General features: G+C 46.6%; 1 protein-coding gene across 3 annotated transcripts in view; it reads left to right on the top strand.

Annotated features, from left to right (window-relative positions):
* CAPN7 (calpain 7) overlaps positions 1–22968 on the top strand; it is a 291586-nt gene that overhangs the window by 120103 nt on the left and 148515 nt on the right. For all 3 annotated transcript variants that reach the window (XM_086942071.1, XM_086942073.1, XM_086942072.1), the window contains exons 12-14: positions 1475–1595; positions 20431–20575; positions 21026–21125. In XM_086942071.1, coding sequence (XP_086798197.1) covers positions 1475–1595; positions 20431–20575; positions 21026–21125 — 366 coding nt within the window. The remainder of the gene's footprint in view (positions 1–1474; positions 1596–20430; positions 20576–21025; positions 21126–22968) is intronic.

Raw genomic sequence — 22968 nt, forward strand, 5'->3', positions numbered from 1 at the left:
AGTCTGTCTATTTGAATATTAGGCATCTGCTATTGGTTTGAAGAATGAATGACACATGGGCATAACCCGTGTACAGTCCGTTTCCTGGACTCGCCAAAACGGGTCGGAATTCCAGATGTCTAAGGATGCAGACCAGACGGCACCAGTGCTTGGACACCTCCATGTGGGCCACAGTGACTGTATCATCCTAAAAGGTCCCACCCACGCTGATATCGCAAAATAAACACCACACTAATTGGAAAGGGAATGCCCCATTTATTAGAGAATTATTGGATTTTACTATGAGTGCCCCATTCGTATTGACCGTGCAGGGAAAAGGCCTGTATCCCTGATCTGGGGTGATGGTTCACTTTGTGTGTTCCATCAGTTCTGTAAGAGCTTGTAACACAGCTAGATGGAAACAGTCACAGAATCATGCGAGTTTCAAATCATACTACAAAACATCTGACTTTTTAAATATTTTGGAATCTACCAGCACACCACAACTAGTTGGAGGTGGCAGTCCTGCTGAGGGAGTCATACAATTGATTTGCTCTTCGACATATCATTTGATCACTGCATTATTAAGTTCTGCTGGCTGGTTGGATCACCTTCTTGTACAGTTTGCTGGTGACCCTCCCTCAAATAATTTACCTTTGTGAGAACACCTGGTCTAACACCATGAATGATCTGTTTGTCTAGCTGCAGAAGTAACTAGTGAGCTTTTTAATAGTATCTTACGAGCAGAAGGAGTTGTCACACACCTCGGTTTTATGCTACTTCAAAATATACAAATGATGCACAACTAACCACACTTAATATTTTTTCCTAGAACAGCTACGTGAAATAATACAGTGCCTAATGGCATCAGCTTAATGCAGTGCCAAAGTTATATTTTTTGTCCTACATATCCCTCAAAAGCCTCCAATAATTAGTTTGCACAATGAATCGGGGGCATCCCCAGGAAAATTTGGAAATAAGTTGAGCCAGCCAGGAGCCTAATTGGACAAATTACAATATCTCAAAAATAAAGTTTTGCAATGTAAAGCTTTTGGTTGTGCTGTTTGTGGAAAGAAATCGAGCACACTTTATTTGTTCGTTCAAAATGTTATGGAATGTCCTTGAAAATAAATCCCACTATATTTTCAATCAATCGTTTTAGATTATTTTGTGATGTATTTAAAGAATCTAGGCTTGAAGAACTGTTTGCAATCTTATAGTAAGAGAATGATCTAAGATTTGCTCTGGCATCAATCATAGAAACTGCTAGTGAGGGTAGACTGTGATTATATGATGTCAAGAAATTGCTGTAAAGCATGTTTACATAGCCTCTACAACTTAAGGGGATACTATCTAGTCCATTGGTATTAGTGCTAGGTTGTATTTAGTTTTGATTGGGAAGGAAGAGTCGCATACAGTGATAGTGAGGCACATTATTAATTGACTTGCTTAGCGGGATAGATAACTGCATGGGTATATTTTTTTGTTCCGGCAGATTCCACAAAGGTGATGTCCTTATAACAACAGCTACTGGAGTGATGACTGAAGAAGAAGGGGAGAAGTGGGGCTTAGTCCCTACTCATGCTTATGCAGTCTTGGATATCCGAGAATACAAGGTACAAGCAAAAACTGTAGCAGCTAACTGCATGCTGTTCTTCAAGCATGTCCCTCTTGTAGGGGGAAGCAGGCTTATGTGTGAGATGATTTCACAGAATTGGGCTGTCGGAATCTAATGGAGAGTGTCCTGACCTCTGATGGCAATAGGGAGACTATTAAATCTCATTGGTTCTCACAACTTAATTTTGGCTCTAAATGGCTGGGAGAATGAAAAATTTCCTAGCTAACGTAACGGAAAGTTTCAATTCTATTAAGGACTAGGAGGCGAGGATTATGCAGTCCTTTCTTCTCTTTATTCAGATAGCAGGTTCAAAGTTAAACAATACAAAAACTTTATTCAACTACAACTCCCATGAGCACATGGGCACAGTGTCAATAGTAACCATTGTCCAATGCCAAGGGTGTCCGCCGTATATATGCTCATGACGTCCCTTCCTCTTCTTCTCTGTGAGGAAAATTCTCTGTTAACCCACTCAGTCCATCTTCTGATCTTGTCCTAAACAATACAAGAAAACCCGTTATCCTGTTCCCCTTCCATGGAAGGAAGAATAAGGAGGCAATTTACATAAGTCCTCTAATAACCGAAGGAAATGTTGTCTCTCACACAAAGCCAAGGAAAATGCAGAACATATCATTCATATCCAGAATGAACCAGTCAAATCGAGACATATCAGTAACAAACCCTCATCAAACCCATATTGTAAGAAGTTACTTACTGACCATACGAAGGTTCCCGGGTGGGAGGAGACGCCCCAGTCTCGGGGAGGGATAATCCTCGCCTCCCAGTCCATAATAGAATTGAAACTTTCCGTTACGTTAAATAGGACATTTTTCATTCTATGTCAGGATGGAGGCGAGGATTATGCAGTTTCAAAGCTTATCCACCACCAACGCTGCTGCGCCATAGATGGGTTTGAAATAAAACTTCTTGAACGTGGATTCGGAGGACCAATCCGCTGCATTCATAATATCCTCCAACCGGCCACCTACCTGTACGGCTTTCGAGGCCATAGCTCCTCTCGTGGAATGAGTCCCAAATTTAGTCACATCCACCCCCGCCTCGGTCATGATCCAATGGACCCACCTAGCTATGGATGGAGATGAAACCGCCTTAAAAGGCTTCTGCAGGGCGATAAGGAGCTGACGTTCTCCCGGAGGGCGATACTCCTCCGTCATTTCCTCATAAGCCTTAAGGCATCGTACCACACAAAGCTTGGGTTGCTCCGGAAATACCGGATAAGATACCGACCTGATATTAGTCTTAGTCCTCCTCGCGACCGTGAAAGTTACTCCATCCGGAGTGAACATACGAGCCGTGATGTCCAACGCCCTCACATCCGAGACACGTTTACAAGAAACAAGACAAAGCAGGATTGCCAATTTTGCCGACAATTCCTTCCTGGAGAGATACTGGTTGTCTCGCCAAGAGCCGAGAAAACGCAGTATGATGTTGACGTCCCAAAGGCATTCATCCCTGGGTTCCGGGGGTTTAGAAAGTCGAGCGCCCTTCATCAGTTTGCAAACCCAAGGGTGTTCCCCCGCTGGTTTACCATCGATATGGGCGTGCCCCGCCGAAATGGCGGATCTGAATGAACCAACCCTGATTGAATGCCAACCCTGATTGTGCCAATTCGGCTAAAAATTTCAAGATGTGACCAACAACTGCCCCCACGGGATCGGCGTGTCTTCCCAGACACCAACGACGGCACCGTCCCCAAGCCGTGCGATCGCTCTTGACTGTTCCTGGAGCCCAGGCTCGTTGGATGAGGTCTGCAGCGTCCGCCGAAAGGCGGCCGTCTTGCCAACGTCCCCTGAAATCCTCCATGCCATGAGGTGCAATGTCTCCTGCAGAACTAATGGATGGGGTTCCCCCAGGGCACCCGAGAGCAGAGAAGGGAACAAGGGCAGTCAAATCGGACGGTCCCACGACAGTTCCAACAGGGAAGGGAACCACACCTGGGCCCGCCAAAAGGGTGTCACCAGGATCATGGACGCTTGTTGTTGGCGAACTTGCGCCGCTACCCGAGGAATCCTCAGGAAAGGAGTGAACGCGTATGGCAGCTCCTGCGACCAATACTGCAGGAAAGCATGCACCGCCGACGGCTCCGGGTCTGGTCCCCAGCTCACAAACTTCGGAAGCTGACGATTGAGCTGGGATGCGAACAAGTCCACCGTGCACGGGTCCCACTTGGCCATCAAAGCCCGGAAGACCGACCGTTCCAGTCGCCAATCGCTGAAGTCGTGGAAGTTCCTGGAATGCCAGTCCGCAATTGAATTCTGAAGACCCGGAAGATATTCCGCTGACACAGAGATCTGCCTCTCCAGGGATGTAATGCCAGAAGTCCTTTGCCAGCTCTGCGAAGGCCCGAGACCGCGGGCCGCCCAGGCGATTGATGTATTTCACTGCCGACACATTGTCCATGCGTAACAGGATGCAACACGACACTCGGTCCTGGGTGAGGGATCGCACCGCAAAAGAGCCTGCCAGGAGTTCCAGACAGTTGATGTGAAGTTGTAACTCCTCCTCCGACCAGCCGCCCCCCATCGTAATGTTGCCGCATCGGGCTCCCCAGCCCGACCTGCTGGCATCCGATTCTATGACCAGATCCGAACCGAAGATCGCTCTCCCATTCCACGCACTCTTGTGCTCTATCCACCAACGCAGTTCCGTTCTGGTCTCCTCCGTCAGAGAGATGAGTTTGGAATACGCCAGCCCCTTCCTGAGATGCTGCGCTTTCTGCCGCTAGAGGGCCCTGTAATGCAAGGGACCCTGGAATATCGCCTGAATCGAGGACGAGAGGAGACCCACGATTCGAGCCAACTGCCTGAGGGGGATTCTGTCCTTCCGAAGAACCTGAGAATGCTCCTTGCGAATCTTGGTCACCTTCTGCAGGGGCAGGCTCAGGGAGGCCGTCTCTGAATCTATTAGGAAACCCAGAAAAGTGATCTGTCTGGATGGCCGGAGCTCGGATTTCTGTGCATTTATCACGAACCCCAGATCCTGGAGCAGAGCAATAGTCATGCTCACGTTGCGTCGGAGGCGGTCCGCTGATTGCTCCAAAATCAGTATATCGTCTAGATAAATAATCAACCGATAATATCAACCGCCTCTCTCGCGTAGAGTTTCCACTACTGGCCGAAGTAGCTATGTAAAGCACCACGGAGACGATGAGAGGCCGAATGGGAGCGCTTGGAACTCGAAGACCATCCCGTCCCATAAAAACTGCAGGAACCGCCAATGAGGCGGAAAAGTGGGAACCGAGAGGTAAGCGTCCTTCAAGTCCAGACGGACCGTCCAATCCCCCAGGAGGAGGATGTCGCGCAGGAGATGGATCCCTTCCATCTTGAAGTGGCGGTAAACCAACCACTCGTTGAACTCTCGTAAGTTTATGACCGGGCTGAAACCTTCGTCCTTCTTCTGGACTAGAAAGATGTTGCTCAAGAAACCCATAGGGTGCATAACTGACCTGTGGATCGCTCCTTTCCTGAGGAGCTCCGCCACCTTGTTGCTATCAGAACCGTGTCCTCCCTGGGAAAAAACCAGTGGACGGCGGCGTGTCCTCTGATGGGGAGTCCCGTAGAACTCTATTTTGAAATCCCAGACCGTTAGGAGAACCCAAGGGTCTGCCGTGATCTTGCACCAGTTGTGGAGATGATCCCGTAACCTCCCCCAGTACGGATGGGGAAAAAAGGGTAACACTCACCGGCTGGACCTCCCGGTGCGTTGGCTCCACCTCGGTAGCCTTTGCCGCGCCCTTTTCCTCTACTGGGGTAGAAAGAGCCCTGGTGGCCGTCGTTCCAGCCGTTGTTGCGGCGCTGCTGGTTTTTGTTGTTGGGGTCCTGTTCCTCTTCCGGCCCCAGCAAAAACCCGACCAGGGAAGATCTTCTTTATCGAAGTCTGCGCCTTATCCAGTGCGGAAAAGGTGGTAACGAACTTGTTCAGTTCTTTGTTGAACGGTTTGCCGAACAATTTGCCCTGTGCAATAGGCCCTGCCTCTGAATTTGCGAGATCGTCCAGCTGAGAGTCAATTTTAATGAGAAGCGATCTCCTACGCTCGGCCGCCAACGCACAGTTCGCGATGCCCAAGAAGCATAGGTCTCGCTGGGCCCAATCTGCCACGACGTCTGTGGATAACGCGGTCCCCGACTCTTTAGCCCTCTCGGCCAACTGAATGATCTGGGTCACGGGGCCCACGGCATCCAGGAGCTTATCCTGACAGTTGCGCTATGAGTGGTCTATGCCCTTCTTAGGGTCTTTCATGAACTTGGCGAAGAACGCGCAGAGCTTATCATCAATATCCGAAGTGACAGCCAACCCTGCCCTCCAATTTCGGCCGAGGGCATTCTCCCCGCATGCGGGTCCTAACCTCCTTGGTGGACTTTACTCGCCACATATGCCGCCACCTTAGGGTCCGGAAGCCACTCCGACGACCTAGGGTGATAAATCTTAGTAGGGTCAAACATGTCTGAGGTCTTTCCGTCCACATCCTGGGACTCTGAGGAATGAGACGCCGTGCGCCATAGCTGACCTGCATCAACATCCCCGTCCGAGGAAACATCATCCTCGGACACACCCTCCCCCTCAAAGGGGAAACCATCATCCTGGTCTGATTCAAGAGCGACCTCGTCGCCATCTTCTCCGGGGTGAAATCCCTCCCGGCAGGGTACAGGTTTAAGCGTCCGCGCACTCTTATGGAAGGAGTCCCTCAGGCAATCAAACTCCTCCAGTGCCCCGCGTGACGTTTCGCGGTCCTCTTACCACCACCCTGCGCGCCGCCGGATCAGAGTCCTGCTTGCACTGGGGTACGAACACCCCGGGGATACTCTGGGGGAGAGCGTCCACTTTATCCCTCAGGGGGGCCAGTGCCGTGTCCAGGGCCTGCGAGAGCGCGCGACCCACAGCAGGCGGCAAGGGTTAGAGAGGCCATCGCTGTTCCGCCTCCTGAATTGAGGTGTTTGGATGTTCACATGACATGTTCAAAATGAGGGTGAGAGCACTAATCTACACCTTTCCTATGTACCTCAAGGTAGCCCCCTCGCCAGTGCTCAGACAGTTTTAGCTGTCAAAAGTTGGGTGCGGTACCCAAAATTCGCCACCAGATGGCGTTGCGCCCAATGCGCGTGAATGGGGATGCCCTGATACCGGTGTCAGGCGAGAGTTGGTGAGGCTGCGAAGAGCTCGCCTCAACGCGCCGTCACACCGAGGAGGAAACAGTCGAAAAACCGTCTCTCACCGTGTCGGGCGCCCCACAGAGCCAGTAAGCGCGGGAGCCCGCTAACGCGGGATAATGACAGCGCAGGCAGAGCCTGATGCGCGTCCACAACGGGACAGTAAGAAGGCGCGAGCAGAAACCTGACACACGTGTATCAGTAACGCTAGAGACAGCGGGCATGCACAGGCACAATTATCGTATAACAGATCATCAAAGACAAAACAGGTTGTCAGGAAAGTAAATAAAGCGTGACTTATCTGACGAGCAGAGAAGAAAGAGGAAGTGGAAGGGACGTCATAAGCATATATACGGCGGACACCCTCGGCATTGGACAATGGTTACTATGGACACTGTGCCCCATGTGCTCATGGGAGTTCTATTTGAATAAAGTTTTTGTATTGTTAAACTTTGAACCTGCTATTTTGAATAAAGAGAAGAAAGGACTGCATAATCCTCGTCTCCGTCCTGACATAGAATTCAATTTAGAATGGTCAAGTAAGAGTTACTTACTTTCAGTAACGATATGTCTGGTAGAGACGATTCTAGCCGCAGATTCCTTCATGTCGAATTATCCTCAGGCGTGAGATTGGATCTGAAACTGTTTGCCACAGCATCCCTGCTCGCTGGGGTTGGGGCAACACCACGTGACTCCGCCCTGGCGTCGTCCGTGTACGTGACGTCAGCAAGGTCACATAAGCCCCACTCTGGCGCGCCTACGTCAGTTTTCTTCTGAGAACTTTTCCACGCCGCAACGCGGAGCCACCAGACAAAACTGTGGGAGCATGGGAACAGTGTGCGAAAGAGTAGAAACAAGGAATGGAGACAAGAGACACCATAAGGAGAAGTGCAACACTGCAGTATCCAAAGGCAGGGGCGGAATAAAGAACAGAGCAGAGCCCTGATCAACCACCCTGCCATTATGTAACCCGCCTTCCTCCCCTCCCCCGGAGACAGGGAACATATGTAAAGACATGACACCCTTAGCAGGCCTACCACCCCCACCCGGAAATAGGGAAGGGGAGCCAGCCCCAGAACAGACAGGAACAACAACCCTCCAAGCCACCCTAAAACAGAGGGCAACAATCCCCCAAGGAACAAGGGCAAGGCATGGCCAGATGACCCCAACACAGAGGATAGCAGTGGGGCAGGGACCCCTAGCAGAAAGAGGAAGGGAGGGGAGGGCAGAGATGGAATTCTCCCCCCCCCCCCCCCACCACAAACCTGGAGCAGCCAGAGTAGCGGGGCACAGGAGCACTATAACCCCATCCTCCAGAAAACCAAAAAGGGGGAAGGAACAGCAACAAGACAGAGCAACCTGTCAAGAGCGAAAGAATGCACTCAGGAGACACAGCCCCCCACCAGGAGGCGAGTGCCGAGACCAACCCAAGGGTCCTAGCAGAACAGGGAGGAAGGGCGGGCTGTGAAGGAATCTGCGGCTAGAATAGTCTCTACCAGATACATTGTTACCGAAGGTAAGTACCTCGTACATCTGATAGACTACTGGCCGCAGATTCCTTCATGTAGAATAAATACCCTAGCAATACCCACGGGGAAGGAGGGTCTTCGAAAGGACACCACCAGCCATGACAGGACAGAGGGTCTCACAGGGTACCAGACCTGCGGACCGGGCAAGTAACCCGGCTCCTCCCAGGCAAGAGGAACCCCCACAAGCAGAACACCACCGACCCCAGAGTGATGGAGGAAAAAGAGAGAAGAGGAGGGCCTCACACTCACGATACAGGAACCAAGGGCAAGGCCAGAGAGGCCGAAGCACCCCACACCCCTCCAAGGCAATAAAGCGTCCATCCAAAGCCAGGGGGAGAGCCCAGAGGGCCCAAGGAAATGAGGGAAAAGAATGCGAGTCCACCCCAGATAGAAGGCAACAGGCCAGCCAGAGCGGCGCCAACAGACATAGTAGCCAGAAGAAAGAAAAAACAGCCCAGAGCCCCAGGAAGACCTGGCGGGTTTACGCCTGACAAGGGAGAGCACAGAATCATCCCAGCCCGCAGGACAGGACCAGGGAGGTGAGGAAATAGCCAGGCACACCACCATGAGGAGCCGCACACACTACCTCAAGAAGCAAAGCAACATACATAAACGCCCTAGAGAACAGGCACCCAAAGGCCACCAGAACTCCCCAGCAGAGCGCAAGCTATATAACAGCTACCACTACCCCACATAGGGTACGTTAAGTCCCAAGACATGGGAACCCTCTTTGGAAGAACTTCCGGAGCAGAGGAAAAAACAAGAGCCACGAGGAAACACCCCAGCAAAAGGCTTGACAAGCAGCTCAAAAGAAAAAAAGAGAAGGCCTAATCTCAGGGCCAAGGCTGTGTAACAGTTCCAGCGAAAAACCCACACACAGTGAACAAAGGGCCGTCCAGCAGCCAACAATGCCAAAGTCCCATCAAGGAGGACTCAATGGCCAGAAAACACACTCTACAGCAAGCGCGACCGTCCCAAGAAGGACCAGAACCAGCTCAACTCAGCAGTCACTGAGGAGGGAAAGAAGAAGGAGGGAGGATAAGGCGGGGGAGGAGGATGGAGCCCTGCCAGGAACCTTTGGATGGCGGAGTCAGCCGGGGCATGGAACAACAGGCTACCATCAAACGGAAGATCAATGAAGCGCTCCCGAATATTTTCGGGGAACATGCCGTCCCGAAGCCAAGCATGGCGACGGAGGGCGACTGAGGAAACATGGCCCGGCCCAGCACCTCCGTGATGTCCAGACCGGAGAGGAGAATAAACGCCACTAGCTCCCGGCCATCCAACGCATGATGCCGTAAGTCCACTGCACGTCGGAAGGTGGCGTCTGTCAGCTCCACGTTCGTAGTTGGGGTCGTGACGCTGGGATGAAGTTGCAGTAGCTACTTAGACACCACCCTCGCATGCTGATTTCAGTTCTGTACTCTTCTTTCCGCGCCAGAAACGCAGAGCAATGCAACACACTGACCACTGTTTCACAAAACTAGGGCCCTGAAAGAATATCCTTAATCCTAGAAATCAGTTGCGGAACGGGGAGAATGGGTGGGGCGGTAAGGTATCTATAACTAACCTATCTGTAAGAAACATAGGTTAGTTATAGATACCTTACCGTCCTCCCCGTTCCGGAACTGATTTCTAGGATTTAGGATATTCTTTCAGGGCCCTAGTTTTGTGCAGCAGTGGTCAGTGTGTTGCATTGCTCTGCGTTTCTGGCGCGGAAAGAAGAGTACAGAACTGAAATCTGCACGCGAGGGTGGTGTCTAAGTAGCTACTGCGACTTCATCCCAGCGACACGACCCCAACTACAAACGTGGAGCTGACAGGCGCCACCTTCCGACGTGCAGAGGTTCATCTGATGAAAAAACTTTCCGGATCCAGTCTGACGCCTGGGGGTAATTCTAAGGTAAGGAATCTATAACTAACATATGTTTCTTACAGATATATCGTTACCGAAGGTAAGTAACTTGTTCATTAACCTGTTCCGTGCTCTCATCAGCCAACGCTCTACCTCGCGGGTGCTGCCGTCAGGCAACGGCCCTCAGAGCACCGCCCACTCAATAGAACGCCCGCACTGCGGCGGAAAAAACGCTGCGGTTAAGGCGTCAAAACACTGCTTATTGCATAAACAATAGAAGGTCGCCCTGCTTAATATTAAATAGCAAATGTTGTTATTCTTTTGCTGCGTTAATATTGGACATTATTCAGGTTGTTTGAAATGTAGAGAACTTTAAAAATAGTGGAGAAAATTGACTATATTTTAGTATGTGTAAACTTGTATCAATCAGCGATGGAACATGCCTAATACTGACTAGTGTCGCTTATCAATGTTGAAGCTAACATGTATGCCAGGTGATGGTGGCCGGTGAGAGAGGCTGTCACTCCTGTTTTGCGCCACATCACAGTGATTTTTAAAAAAAACTATTGTTCCTGCACTTATATTCTTTATCCCTTTTAATTCATTTCTGTGACTTTACTAGGGGGCTTTGTAGGCTGTTCCTACCTGCGGTGTTGGTGCTCTGTCTTTCCGCCTTCCCGTCCCGACGCGGCAGTTCGTGCCGTTGCGCGCAGGACTGGGAAGGTTTGAGCCACACTTCCATTTTCCATTGCGGGGCAGGTCAGCGGTCTAGTCTGGGGAGGAGGGCCATAAATCGCGCATGCCTGAGAGGACACGCGCAGCGGGCGCGCCGTCGGGGTGCCACAGGCAAGCCCGTCAACGCCCGGGGCCAGAACCCCTGGCTGGACGGGGGGAGCTTGCAGATATTCCTCTGAACAACTCGCTGCTCTATGTCCTCCTATTGCTGAGCAGTGTAAACACAGTATTATGCCAGGGAACCGGTGGCATAACTGTAGCCACTGCCCTTTTGTGTCAGTGCTAGAATGGAACACCACAGAGGGCGACCTACCCCTAGATTGCTCATTGATCAACCGCCAGTCCCTGCAGAAACCTAAATTTAAAATTTATGATTATCTGACGTGCTTTTTCTTACAGAGACCAGGCTAAATGAGGAGTCGGCTCCTGATATCTTGGAAGCCCTCCCACACCACTATGGCAACGTTGGGGTTGATCGAATGCACAAGAGGGGTGGAGGAATCGCCATTCTACATAAGCTATCTACCCAGTGCACCTTAGAATCTACTGAGATTGAGGATTGCGAAGCAGGGTTTTTCTCCATCACATCCCCGCTAGATTCTTGTATAAAGGGTTTCCTATTTATCGCCCCCTGAGCCCCCATACACGCTTTGTGCCCAGCCTGATTTGAACGAATAATGAAACCCGCTTTAAGCTACGCTAAACTGATGTTGGTTGGAGATTTAAATTTGCACTTGGTGGATCCATCTAACAACGGCGCACAGGATGTCCGCCAGGCTCTAGCGCAGAGGTCTTCAAACTTTTGTAGCTTGAGCCCCCCCAGCTGAATTTTTTTAGATGTTGGGCCCCCTCACCACCTGACAGAAATTTCTGGACTCGAACGCCACGCGCACATTCCGGGCATATTTAGCTCATGTCCCGGTTTTTGGAGAGGGTCGACTAAAAACAGGGGGAGGTGTTTTTTAGGTTTTACAAAGCAGGGATAGTTAGCAGTTGTACCTGATTAACAATCCACTGTGGGCGGACCATTTCCCTCTGGGTGATAAACATTTGATATTCTTCAAATATTTTCTGTAAATCCGAGCTCCCTATTCTGGTTAATGCCTTTAAGAGGGGCGGTGGTGTGTGTTCTTCCCAAAGTTGCTGCTAAGGTCTCCTCAGATGTAAAGACCTGTTGGCATTAGATCGCCCCCCTCCGGCCTCGGTCAGGCCGACCCATGGTCTCTTTATCCATGTGCCCAGAGCTGATAATCTAAGTAACCGGGGCCCACAGCTCTGCCACTAGCCAGATCAGACCCCCTCTGCTGCTGGGTGCTAGGGTTGCATCTTTAGTAATGGTGCCCTGCGCAGGGTTGCCTTACCATCTGAACCGGTACCTCCCATTGAGGTGAGGTGGTCTTGCTGGACACAGTCCTTAAGCCCAGTGCGGTGCCTCCTGCCAGTCTTCACACAGTGGTCTCATGTGTGTCCAGATCTGTGCATCCCAAACTGCCCACAGCCTCTTTCCACCCAGGCGTGCCACAGATTCTCCGCATTTCAGCCCCGCAGTCTCCTCTCAGGCTGGCACCGCTCCGCATTTCAGCTCCACATTCTCCTGGCGCTGGCTCAGTCTGGCCCTCCCCTTATGGCACTACCTGGCCCTGTTCTTATTTTAGTCCCTGGGTCTCCTCACGCTGGCCCTCCTCCTTATTTCAGGCAGCTGTCTCCCCAACCTTGTTCTGCATTGCCATTCCCCTTGGATGGAATCTACATGGCATTTACGAGAGTTTCCCCAGTCTGTTGCTGTTAATAACCTTGATTGTCCACTTACAACAGTACAAATTTGGGGACTTCAGTGCACTTTTAAATTCAAGCCACACTATTGTCCTCTGTTGAACTACCAACCATCTCCTCCTTTGTACTTTTGGCTTCATGCTGAGAGAAAAGAATTGAGATGTATGAATTGGCGCATTCAGAAGTAGTCAGAACATGTCTGAGCAGCCTGAACACGTGGCATTTATGTACCAGGCTCTCAAAATTTTAACTTATGCTTCGCAAGTTATATTCCAGTTCCATTGCCTGTGGCTTGGAACAGCCCCCATAAATCTTAAAGATGTGGAGTTTGGACTTAATTCCAGGCAAGTTTGAAATGTATCTTGTACTATTCGGAACGGCCTTAGGTGTCCTTCTGAAGGATTGAGTGGCAACATTTGTTTATCTTTGGATCCCTCTTGGAGCAGATGGAGTACATGCAGATGCACTTTCTCCCATAATGGGTTCTCTGCAGCCCTGGCTGGGAGAAATGCTGCATAATATAGTGGCATTTGTGATCTTTCTCCCTGTCTGTGGGTGCTTTTCTGGTCCCTTATTTCGTTTCTTTGTTGCCACTGGTGAGGCTTACCATTATCTCAGTAGCCAGTTTCAGTGCAAATATGTAGACCCATCAAGCTACTTATATCAAAGACTGGTCTATGGCATTGGTGTATATTACTATCCCTGTGTTTGAGTACCATCCCTCTGATACATTGACCTAATCTGCATGTGTTGACTCTGTATTAGTCTTGTCACCTGATTCTTTAGCCACTTGTTTTTGTTAGGCGCGGGGAGATTAAGTGATTTGCCCAGAATCACAGGATGTTGAGTTTCATTGCAGAGACTCGAACTCTGGAAACTTTGTCTCCGTTCTGGGAAGAGCTAACTCTCCCAGGAGGGGGTTAATTCAGCTGCAGTGGGAGGCAGTCTCCTCTGCTAAAACCGAAAGCAAACAAACAGACACGCTTTCAGTTTTAACAGAGGAGACCCCTCGCCTCCCACTGCAGCTAAAGCTGTCAGCTCGTTCAATTAACCCCCTCCTGGGAGAGTTAACAGGACAAAAGAACGGGCACCTCCTGCCCCATCGATCTCCCCTCCCTCCCCCTTCACATACCGGAGTCTTCTTGCACGGACGCAGGTAACAAAGGTGAGATTTAAGTGGAGTGCGAGCCCCCCTGGGGGGGCGCGCCCCACAGATTGAAGAACACTGCTCTAGCGGATCCTCACCTAATGCTTTAATCAGACTCTCCTACCCGCCAACTCGGCCATTTATTGGATCCGATCTTTGCCAACTGGGATGCCTTATATGTTAAGCCTCCCACCCCGATCCCGTGGTCTGATCATTTTATTCTCTCCTTTGAGATTATGCGGCCTCAGTTTGCCGTACTACATAAAATGGGTACCACAAAACCGATTAGGAAATGGGCTAAATTCTCCAGGTCTAGTTTTAATATGGCCCTTCAGAAGGGTGGGCCACCCGGGGGCAGTGATATTGTGTCGGCATGTGATGCACTTGATAACCGCATCCTGTAGGCACTGGATAGCACGTCTCCTTGGTCCTCAAGAGCATCAGGCACGCAGGGAAAAGCCTTGGTTCAGCAATGAACTCAGAACGGCTAAATCTGCCTGTAAGTATCTTGAGAGAATCTGGAGGAGGAAGTTTGATGCTCCGGCAAAGCTTGAATATAAATCCAGCCTAAGAAAATATCATGCCTCGATTAGGAAGGCACTGGCTACTTATTATAACAACAGGTTTGAAACAGCTGAGAACTCCTCTAAAGAGCTTTTTTCTATTTTTAAAGAGATTGTCATTAGCGAGAGTCACTGCACCTAATGTGAGTTCAGCTGAGTCCTGTAACAGAATAGCGGATTTTTTCGCGGAAAAAGTGGGTAAGATTTATGCCACTTTTCCCACCTCAGCGCAACAGGGATGCGCCTATAGCGAAGGGGTTTCCCGGATCCCAGAGGCGGATTGCCTCTGTGATTTCGTGGTTCTTAGCGGGGATAGACTCAAAGCAGTTGCCATCAGTATTAAGTCCAGCTCACCCAGAAATCCGGCCTCCCCAAAGATCTTGAGTGGGAGTCTCACCATACTAGAACCTTATATCAGACATCTCCTGGAGCTTTCTTTTTCTTCAGGAGCTGTCCCAAAAAAAAAAGAAATCAGCCATCGTTATTCCCCTGAAAAAGAAATCTAACATTAGCATAAGTCAGGTGGAATCTTCGCCCTATCTCCCTCCTGCCTTACTTTGCGAAGGTAGCAGAGAAGGTTGTTAACATTCAATTGAGCGCACATATTAATAACCACAACCTACTCAATCTGGATTCCGTGCCACTTATTCTATGGAATCGACTCTGCTTTTATCCACCGAGCTTATCCGTAAACAAGTAGATGCTGGACAGATGATGGCTTTAGTCCTCCTAGATCTCAGTGTCACTTTCGACACTGTTGCCCTTCACATGCTATTACGGCACCTCCGTGAAGGCGGTGTAGACGGGAAAGCGATGGAATGGTTGCATTCTTTCTTAAGTGACCGCTGGTTTCAGGTGTCACAAAAACCTTTAATTTCGGAAAGTGTCAAGCTGGATCAGGGGGTCCCACAATGCTCCATACTTAGTCCCCTCTCTTTAATTTGTATATCACCCCATTGGCAGAGATTGTGGAGAAGTTTGGAGTTAGTGTGGTGTCATATGCCGACGACACCCAACTTGTGGTAACCCTGACCCAAGATTCTGTAGAGGCTGCACATAATTTTTCATTGTGTCTTCTAGAGTTGGCGTCCTGGAAGGCCTCAAACTGTTTGAAACTAAATGGTAATAATAAAACTGAGGTTTTAGTCATGGGCAAGGCCCCCTCGATCTGGTCCTCTGCTTCGTGGCCCCATACTTTGGTACAAGAAATAGGAGGTTGGAAGCGCACTACCTGTTCTAACTAATCAGAAAGATTCAAAAAATGTTTTTAAACAATTTTTCTAAAGGTGCCGCAGCGTAGCACTAGCTGCCTGTCAAGTGCTGGAGAACATGAATCCAAAAAGATACTGCCAAGGTTGGCAGAGCACGCTGCGCACTGTGCTGATGTAGTCCTTATGGACTCTGTATTTTAAATATTCAACATTCATCCAATAAACAATGCAACAATGCAAATGCAATAATTCAATCCAATGATATCACGCAAGATAATGAATACACTTATGTATACTCTTTTATGTATCTTCATAAGTTTAAAGCAAATAATTAAACTCTTTCATGATAACCATGTATCTCTGGTTCAATCAAAAGATGTACATTCAATAATGGAAACTTAGCGTAATAGAATATTATACAGTTTTCTCATCATAGCAATACATAACAAAACAATTTTTTTGAAGTGCCCGATGCATTTCGGGACCATGATGTCCCTTCCTCAGGGGAAATCTGTGGAGGCAAAATAAGACTATTCAAGATCACTGATGACATAATTCATGTTAAACAAATGTTCAATGCATGAGAACTCATATGCCACCATGTGCGGGTCTGAGCATGCTGAGAAGTCACAAGTGATGAATTGACATAAAATATCGAACTCTTCAAGGAGATTTTAAGGTGTTGTTAATAAAGTGTGAGAAAGAATTCTGAAAATGAAGTGATACAATAAAAATAAAAAATAAAAAATTATACACCTCAAGCTGTGAAGCGAAAATTCAAAAGATACCAATGAGGTTAATTAAAACACATACTCCTCAAATGGCTGCCAACATGCATATAAAACAAAAGTACGATAACCAAAGGAGTGCAGATTGAAAAAATTAAAGGAGTGAGATGAATGTAAACAAGGCGTACCTGGCTGAATCCTGCTAATCACCAACTACGACCAATGACCAACAAAGGGCTTAGTGATAAAACACAAACTAAATACTTGACTAAGTGAATGCAATACTTCGGGCCAGACTCTATTCCCCAAGGACCAGGTAAAGAACCTCGGGATATGGCTGGACCCTAAACTGTACTTTGAGACTCACACCAGGCGAGTGATGGGAAACTGTGTGGAAGTCCTACGCACTCTCCGGTAGACCCTAGATGTACTCCCAATGTCAGCAAAAAAGTCGATGGTCCACGCCCTTGTGACATTGCGGTTAGACTATGGGAATGTTCTGTATCTGGGTGCTAACATCAAGTGTGTTCAGAGACTCCAGCACCTTCAGAACGCAGCTGCACATCTCGTTTTAATGCTCCCTAAGAGAGCTTCATCTAGTAAAGCTCTTGCTTCTTTACACTGGCTTCCGATGAAGAAACGTGTCTTGTTTAAAGTTATGTGGATCAGTCACCCTATCCTGCAGTAGAAAGGCCCCTCCTATTTACATGATCTTCTCACCCCGTATGCTCCCACACGAGGTTTAAGATCTAGCAGAACAAGTCAGGTACGCATACCTATCATCAGAAGAGCTAGGATGGGCGGACGCTCTTTTAGGTTCTTAGCGGCCTCCTATTGGAACAAGCTTCCGCTGGAATCAAGTGTGCAAGCTTTTTGGCCATCCATAGTCCAAGTTCCCAGTGTGGAGAAATCTCACGTTGCGCTCAAGTGTGCAGGAAACACTGAAGAGTGTGCCCCTACCATTGGCAAGCGAAGTGTCACACTCACAAATTTGGGTCAGTGGTCACAGGGACCGTAGAAAGAAAGTTGGGGTGCCCAGGGCTTGAGGACACCAAAGGGCTTTGACCATGGGTAAGCATGAATGACAAGTGTAGGAGATGGGAGCACAGAATCACCCATAAAGAACGTGTCCAAAAGGTCTCTCTATCAAGCCCCAGTGGACAAGCATGTCAGTCAGACAATTTACATGTCCCCCATGTAGCGAAATCTCAACTAGCGCTTAAGTGAGTGACCACACTGAGCAGACACTGACACAAAACCAGTCCAATGCACTGTCCAAAAATAATACAGAAAAAAACAGATATAAGAGAGAAAGACGGAGCATGAGAACCCTTATCTGTGAATGTGCGCCACCAAACCAGTGTAGACAAAGAAAAGGGTTAGGGAACCCGTCCTGGTGCCTTCATGTGGTACATGCGAGGGCCCCTTCCTTTCCTACTGTGATAAAGAATATTAAAAACAGTGCAAAAATAAACGTATGAGATGCCAACTGTACACATAATCACATGGATGGTAGCCTGCTGAGATGGTTGGAGCGGAAAGACCAAAGGCAAGCAAACTGATTGGGTAGAACAGGGGGTTACAGTATACACCAACTGACAGGCTATTCATCATGGCGATGTACCCCCAGTTCTTCATCAAGATTGAGCTCCCCTGGACTTTTGGTCTCGAGGTCAAGAATGTATCTGGACTCCTTCTTTCTCAACCTTAAGGTTCTATCCCCACCCCTGGGATTGTGTTGGATTTGCTCAATCGTAAGGTAAGAAAGAAGACGGCTGTCAAAGTAGTCTTTCTCCTGAAAGTGTCAGCTACAGGGAAATTGGGGTCCTGGTTGATAATGACCCTCATGTGTTCGAGCACTCTTTCTTTTCTTGACTATGTGTGTCGTACCCCCTACATATCTGAGATGACCGGGGCATTCAAATATGTACACCACGTAAGTGGTACTGCATGTTAGAAATGAGCAATCTCTCAAGTCTGATCTTGCCTGGGAGTGGGGTATTTCTTGCACCTTGTGATGGTTGTGCAGGCTTTACAGTGGCCACACGGAAAGAATCCCTGTAATTTGTGTTCCCTGATCTGCTTGTTGATCGTGATGTGACTGGTCCACAGTGGGACCATCATGTCTCTGATACTGTGTCCCTTTCTGTAGACAACCCTAGGTTATGAATCCTATTTCCTATAATCGCTTTTCAATATACCCCAAATCTTAGCGAGAATTTTATTGATATCCTTGGAGTTATTGTTGAATGTCATAATAACTCTAGGTTCAATCTGGATACTAGTCTTGACATCGGGGGCAGTCGCAAAGAGTGTATGTTCTCTAGTCACCTTCTTAATTTTATCGGTGACTTTATTGAGAACCCACTTGGGGTAACCCCTCTCTCTGAATCTATTGATTATAATGGATTGTTCAGCCAGGAATGCCTTATCAGTATTACAGTTGCTTTTGACCCTCAGCAGCTCACCTTAAGGAATACTTTATTTGAGGGTATCAGGATGGTTGCTGAGGACATGTAGAAGGGTATTACCTGCTGTGGATTTGCGAAACAGTTTGGTTTGCATGGTATCATCCACAGTTCTCAATCCTAACATCCTGATACTCCTCCATAGTCCTGCTTTGCCATGTTTACGTGATGTGTTGGGATTTTGGTTACCTACTATTCTAGCCAGGGTGCTCATAATGAATTGTATAGTGCACGTCATTTATGTTTACTTTTTGACATTTCGTCACGGCTGCCACAAGGATATTTATTCAGAAAACATTGTAATTTGTTAATGTTCATGAAGAGTATGTTTATATTGCAACACTTGGGGGTGCATCTCATGTGAACAAGACCGCATGATGGTCAAAACGCCTATTGAGAGGAGATATTAAAAGAACTTAAACTTGTACCTTGATCGTGTCCTGAGTATGTGTTTATCGCTTTGGATTTATATAGATAGAAAGATGTCTTAATTAAAAAATAGAATTGGGGTTAAACTTGCCTGTTAATTTTCTACCATGCATATGCCTTTAACATGCATGTTTTACAATGGAAAAGTAAGTATTTTATAAGTAGGTATAAACTCATGACACATATAAATCCATTTAAGTATTTTTAAAAATGGGTTTATACTTACCTGTAAAATACTTACATTTTCGTGGTGAAGGCATACTTGTGGTAAAAAATGTAATTGTAAAGACTTTTGTTGTAAAGACTGTGTCGTGGTTCCAGCATCATAAAGGCATTTCTGGTAAATTCCTCAGTTGTTCTTTCATACATCTGATTTAATCAGTGCTTAGAACATTGCAGTTTCTTTTAAAACTTGGTTAATGAATATTAACAGAAAATTGATCGGCTAAGATGTAGTTACGTGTTTTTCCTAATGTGTTATGGTTTGTAATTCACTTGTGCTATATTAAAATTGTAAACAATAAATATGCTTGTAAACTATTCTGGAACCTTTCTCCTTTTATTATGCAAGATGTGTGTTTGTGCACTCAATGCATTTTAAAAGTGACTTCAGAGTGCATAATGCTCCAAGGGCAAGGATAGCACTAGTAGCTTACATAACTAACAGTGCTACAAACATGTTGAGTGAAATGCTTTTTGGAAGAGCTCTATTTTCAGCAACTTTGACTTCATAGTAATCACCTGTCGTTTCAATAAAGGCTGGTGGGCTGTTGCACAGAAGCAGTAGCCAGTTTAGGGACTCAAGATTTAATCTGATAACATTTTGAGATTACCTTCTGTAGGAGCCACTACTTGTATGGAGTTTGGTTCTCCTAAGGCTTTATTTCCGTGAAAACACACCTGATACATGCAGTTCACTAGCCTAGAGAAGCATGAAGAGGTTTATGATAGTTGGCTGTTTCTTAGTGATTTAGATCTTTGGACATCAGATTCCTGTTTGAGTGGCACTGCCTTTAGATCTTACAGTTTGTTGGGAACCATGGAAGTTACAAATTTGCTTATCTGGGATGACACCTCTGATACATTGCATTAAGAACTGTGTACTGCCTAAGTTAAATGGAAAAATGTTCTGTGCTGCAAGTTACAATGATTGATTTGGTTTTGGATTAGCCCTGTAATTGCAGTTGCTTTAATTTCTAAACATCTTTTGCTTCTCTGTTTTTGTAGGGCCTGCGGTTTCTTCAGTTAAAAAATCCTTGGAGCCATTTACGATGGAAGGGGCGATACTGTGAAAATGACCTGAAAAACTGGACCACCGAGTTACAGAAATATTTGAACTTTGATCCAAAAACTGCTCAGAAAATTGACAATGGTAATAATACAACATTTGTACCACAATTCATAATGATTAAATAAGAGAGTATATCCGACTGCAGTGCTAAAGCAGGTACCTTCTTTTAATGTTATGGTGAGAGCTGAGACACAAAATGATTGTGTGTGTGGTGATAACCTGAAGTGTAGCATTCTCAATTAAGATATACCTCTCCTCAAGGTAAAGGAATGGGCCGTGTGAGGGGTTTCTAAGAAAAGTCAGTTGTGCTGTGCAGCTCAGCTGGAGTTCACTTACTTGTTACTCACTTGTGAAGAATAAAGCTGGTGTATGACAGAAGCTATCTGCGTGGATTATACAGTAACTATTGCAGTAATTGCTATAGCAACCTTTCAAGGCTTTATCTTTTTTCTGTTTCAAAAATTCAGTATTAGGTTTATTTTCAAGAGCACTTTGTCACAATGACAGACTAGCAATGTTTTCATGTTGTAGGAATTTTTTGGATTTCGTGGGAAGATCTCTGCCAGTATTATGATGTCATATATCTGAGTTGGAACCCAAGTCTTTTCAAAGAATCAACATGTATTCACAGGTTGGTCTACATATTATCTTTAATTTTAGGACTTTGTAATACCATTATTAAATGTTTGAACATTTGTATAGTGCTAATCGCTTACTCATTTACAACATGCAAGTTACCCGTACTAAAATATTTCATTGATGTGTGCAACCTCCGTGACGAGCATGAAAAAAAGAAAGAGTGATATTTTAGGACTGAGTAGATCAGATAAAATCATTCACTCTCATTGTAAGTTTTATTCTTTTAAAAGAATGTGTTATTTGTTTTCGAGGAGATTGTCTCTCCTCTGAATGAATGTGGAATAAATTCCAGATTTCAAGTTTTATACAATAAACTGGTGTTCTGGCTTTCCTGATAATCAACATCTCAATCTTAAAACAGGCAGGTGTATGATAAATGAATACATTAGGAGCTGACTAAGCAGGCAAAGATTGTATTTAAGGTGTTGTGTTTGAGCCCAGCAGATTCCCAGATTTTGTTAAAAGGTTGTAGTGGCTTAAGTCTCACATTATATATTTGTAAGCTACACTTTACAATTGTTTGAAACTGTACATGAATCCTAGCACTAGTCCCAACGCCAGACACGTACTTGCATGTTGTTAGAGGAGTTGGTCTCTTTACTCCTTGAAAGGGGAAGATGGGTGTGACCATGGGCACACTTTGCGGATTTATTTAAGCTCTTGTTAAAATCACAACCTGGAAGTGAATTTGTGGTTTTATGCATTAAATTGTGGATCTCAACCTTATCTTTTTTTTTTAAGTTTCTTCTGGGACGAAAAGAGCTGCCCTTAAAAGCTAGACTTTTAGCTCTGCATTCCACTGAAACATACTGTGCTTGGGCTCCATGTGTGTTCTTTGATTCGTTTTGTGGGTCACAAAGGTCTCTGGAGCCTCTGTAATCCAAGTCCCATTGATTTTAGAGTTAAAAGTGGCCTACTAGAGCTTGCCTTCTTTTTTCAGTCCCTATTCTTTGATTACTAGTTGGGTTCTGTTATTCGACCTTCCAGCTTTTTCTCTTTCTCACTGATTTAAGAGTTAATTCCTTTTTTCTCCTTTTTAAGATCTCTGAGATAATCGCACTGGTGGCAAATGAAGAAAAGCTCAAACAAAACCTTTATATTCCCAAACACCACATTCGAGATGAGAAACTAATAGAATGTGATCCATTTAGTCTATAAAGAGCAATAGATGAGGGATGCACTAACTATCATGAAAGACTATAAATAGGATACACAATCTGGATGGGTCCCTGTGAATTTCTCAGATTGAGAGTAATAAAAGACAGTACTTCACACTCAAGCATTTACCTTAATCTAGCAAAATGTCTCCCATGAATGCACTGCACGGCACGGCCTTCCCAAACAACTTAGAAAGCTTGCTGTTGCGGTTGCTGCCTATATCTCAGTTTGTTCCTTTGTTATGTGTCAAATCACTTTTGCTAAAACTTGTTTAGTTGCATACATGTTGTAAGTGAGATTGTTTAAAAAGCAGGCTGAGACACCCATAATAACTAAAGTGTATTTGATATATGCTGCTATGCCAAGTGAAATTGCAGTGAAGTCTTAAAAAGTTATGATAGAGGAGAAGGGACCCTTTACCCAGCTACTTGTCAAGGGTACACAAGTCTCAATATGAAGTATATATTACTGCATTCAGAAGATGGTTTCCAGCCAACTAACCCACCCAGATAAAACAGGGCCTTTAATGTATATCCCTGAAAGGAATCCTAAAGGCAAGGGTATCAAATCCTGGCAAAGATTTATAACATAATCAGAACGGGTGCACTTTCTTTATTGACACGGTGAAGGAATGTTCTTTGATGTTTACAATGAGTTTGTTTCTTACTAATGAGGGC

This window comes from Lissotriton vulgaris, chromosome 10 (genome assembly GCF_964263255.1).
Source record: "Lissotriton vulgaris chromosome 10, aLisVul1.2, whole genome shotgun sequence".
In the NCBI taxonomy this organism is placed as follows: Eukaryota; Metazoa; Chordata; class Amphibia; order Caudata; family Salamandridae; genus Lissotriton; species Lissotriton vulgaris.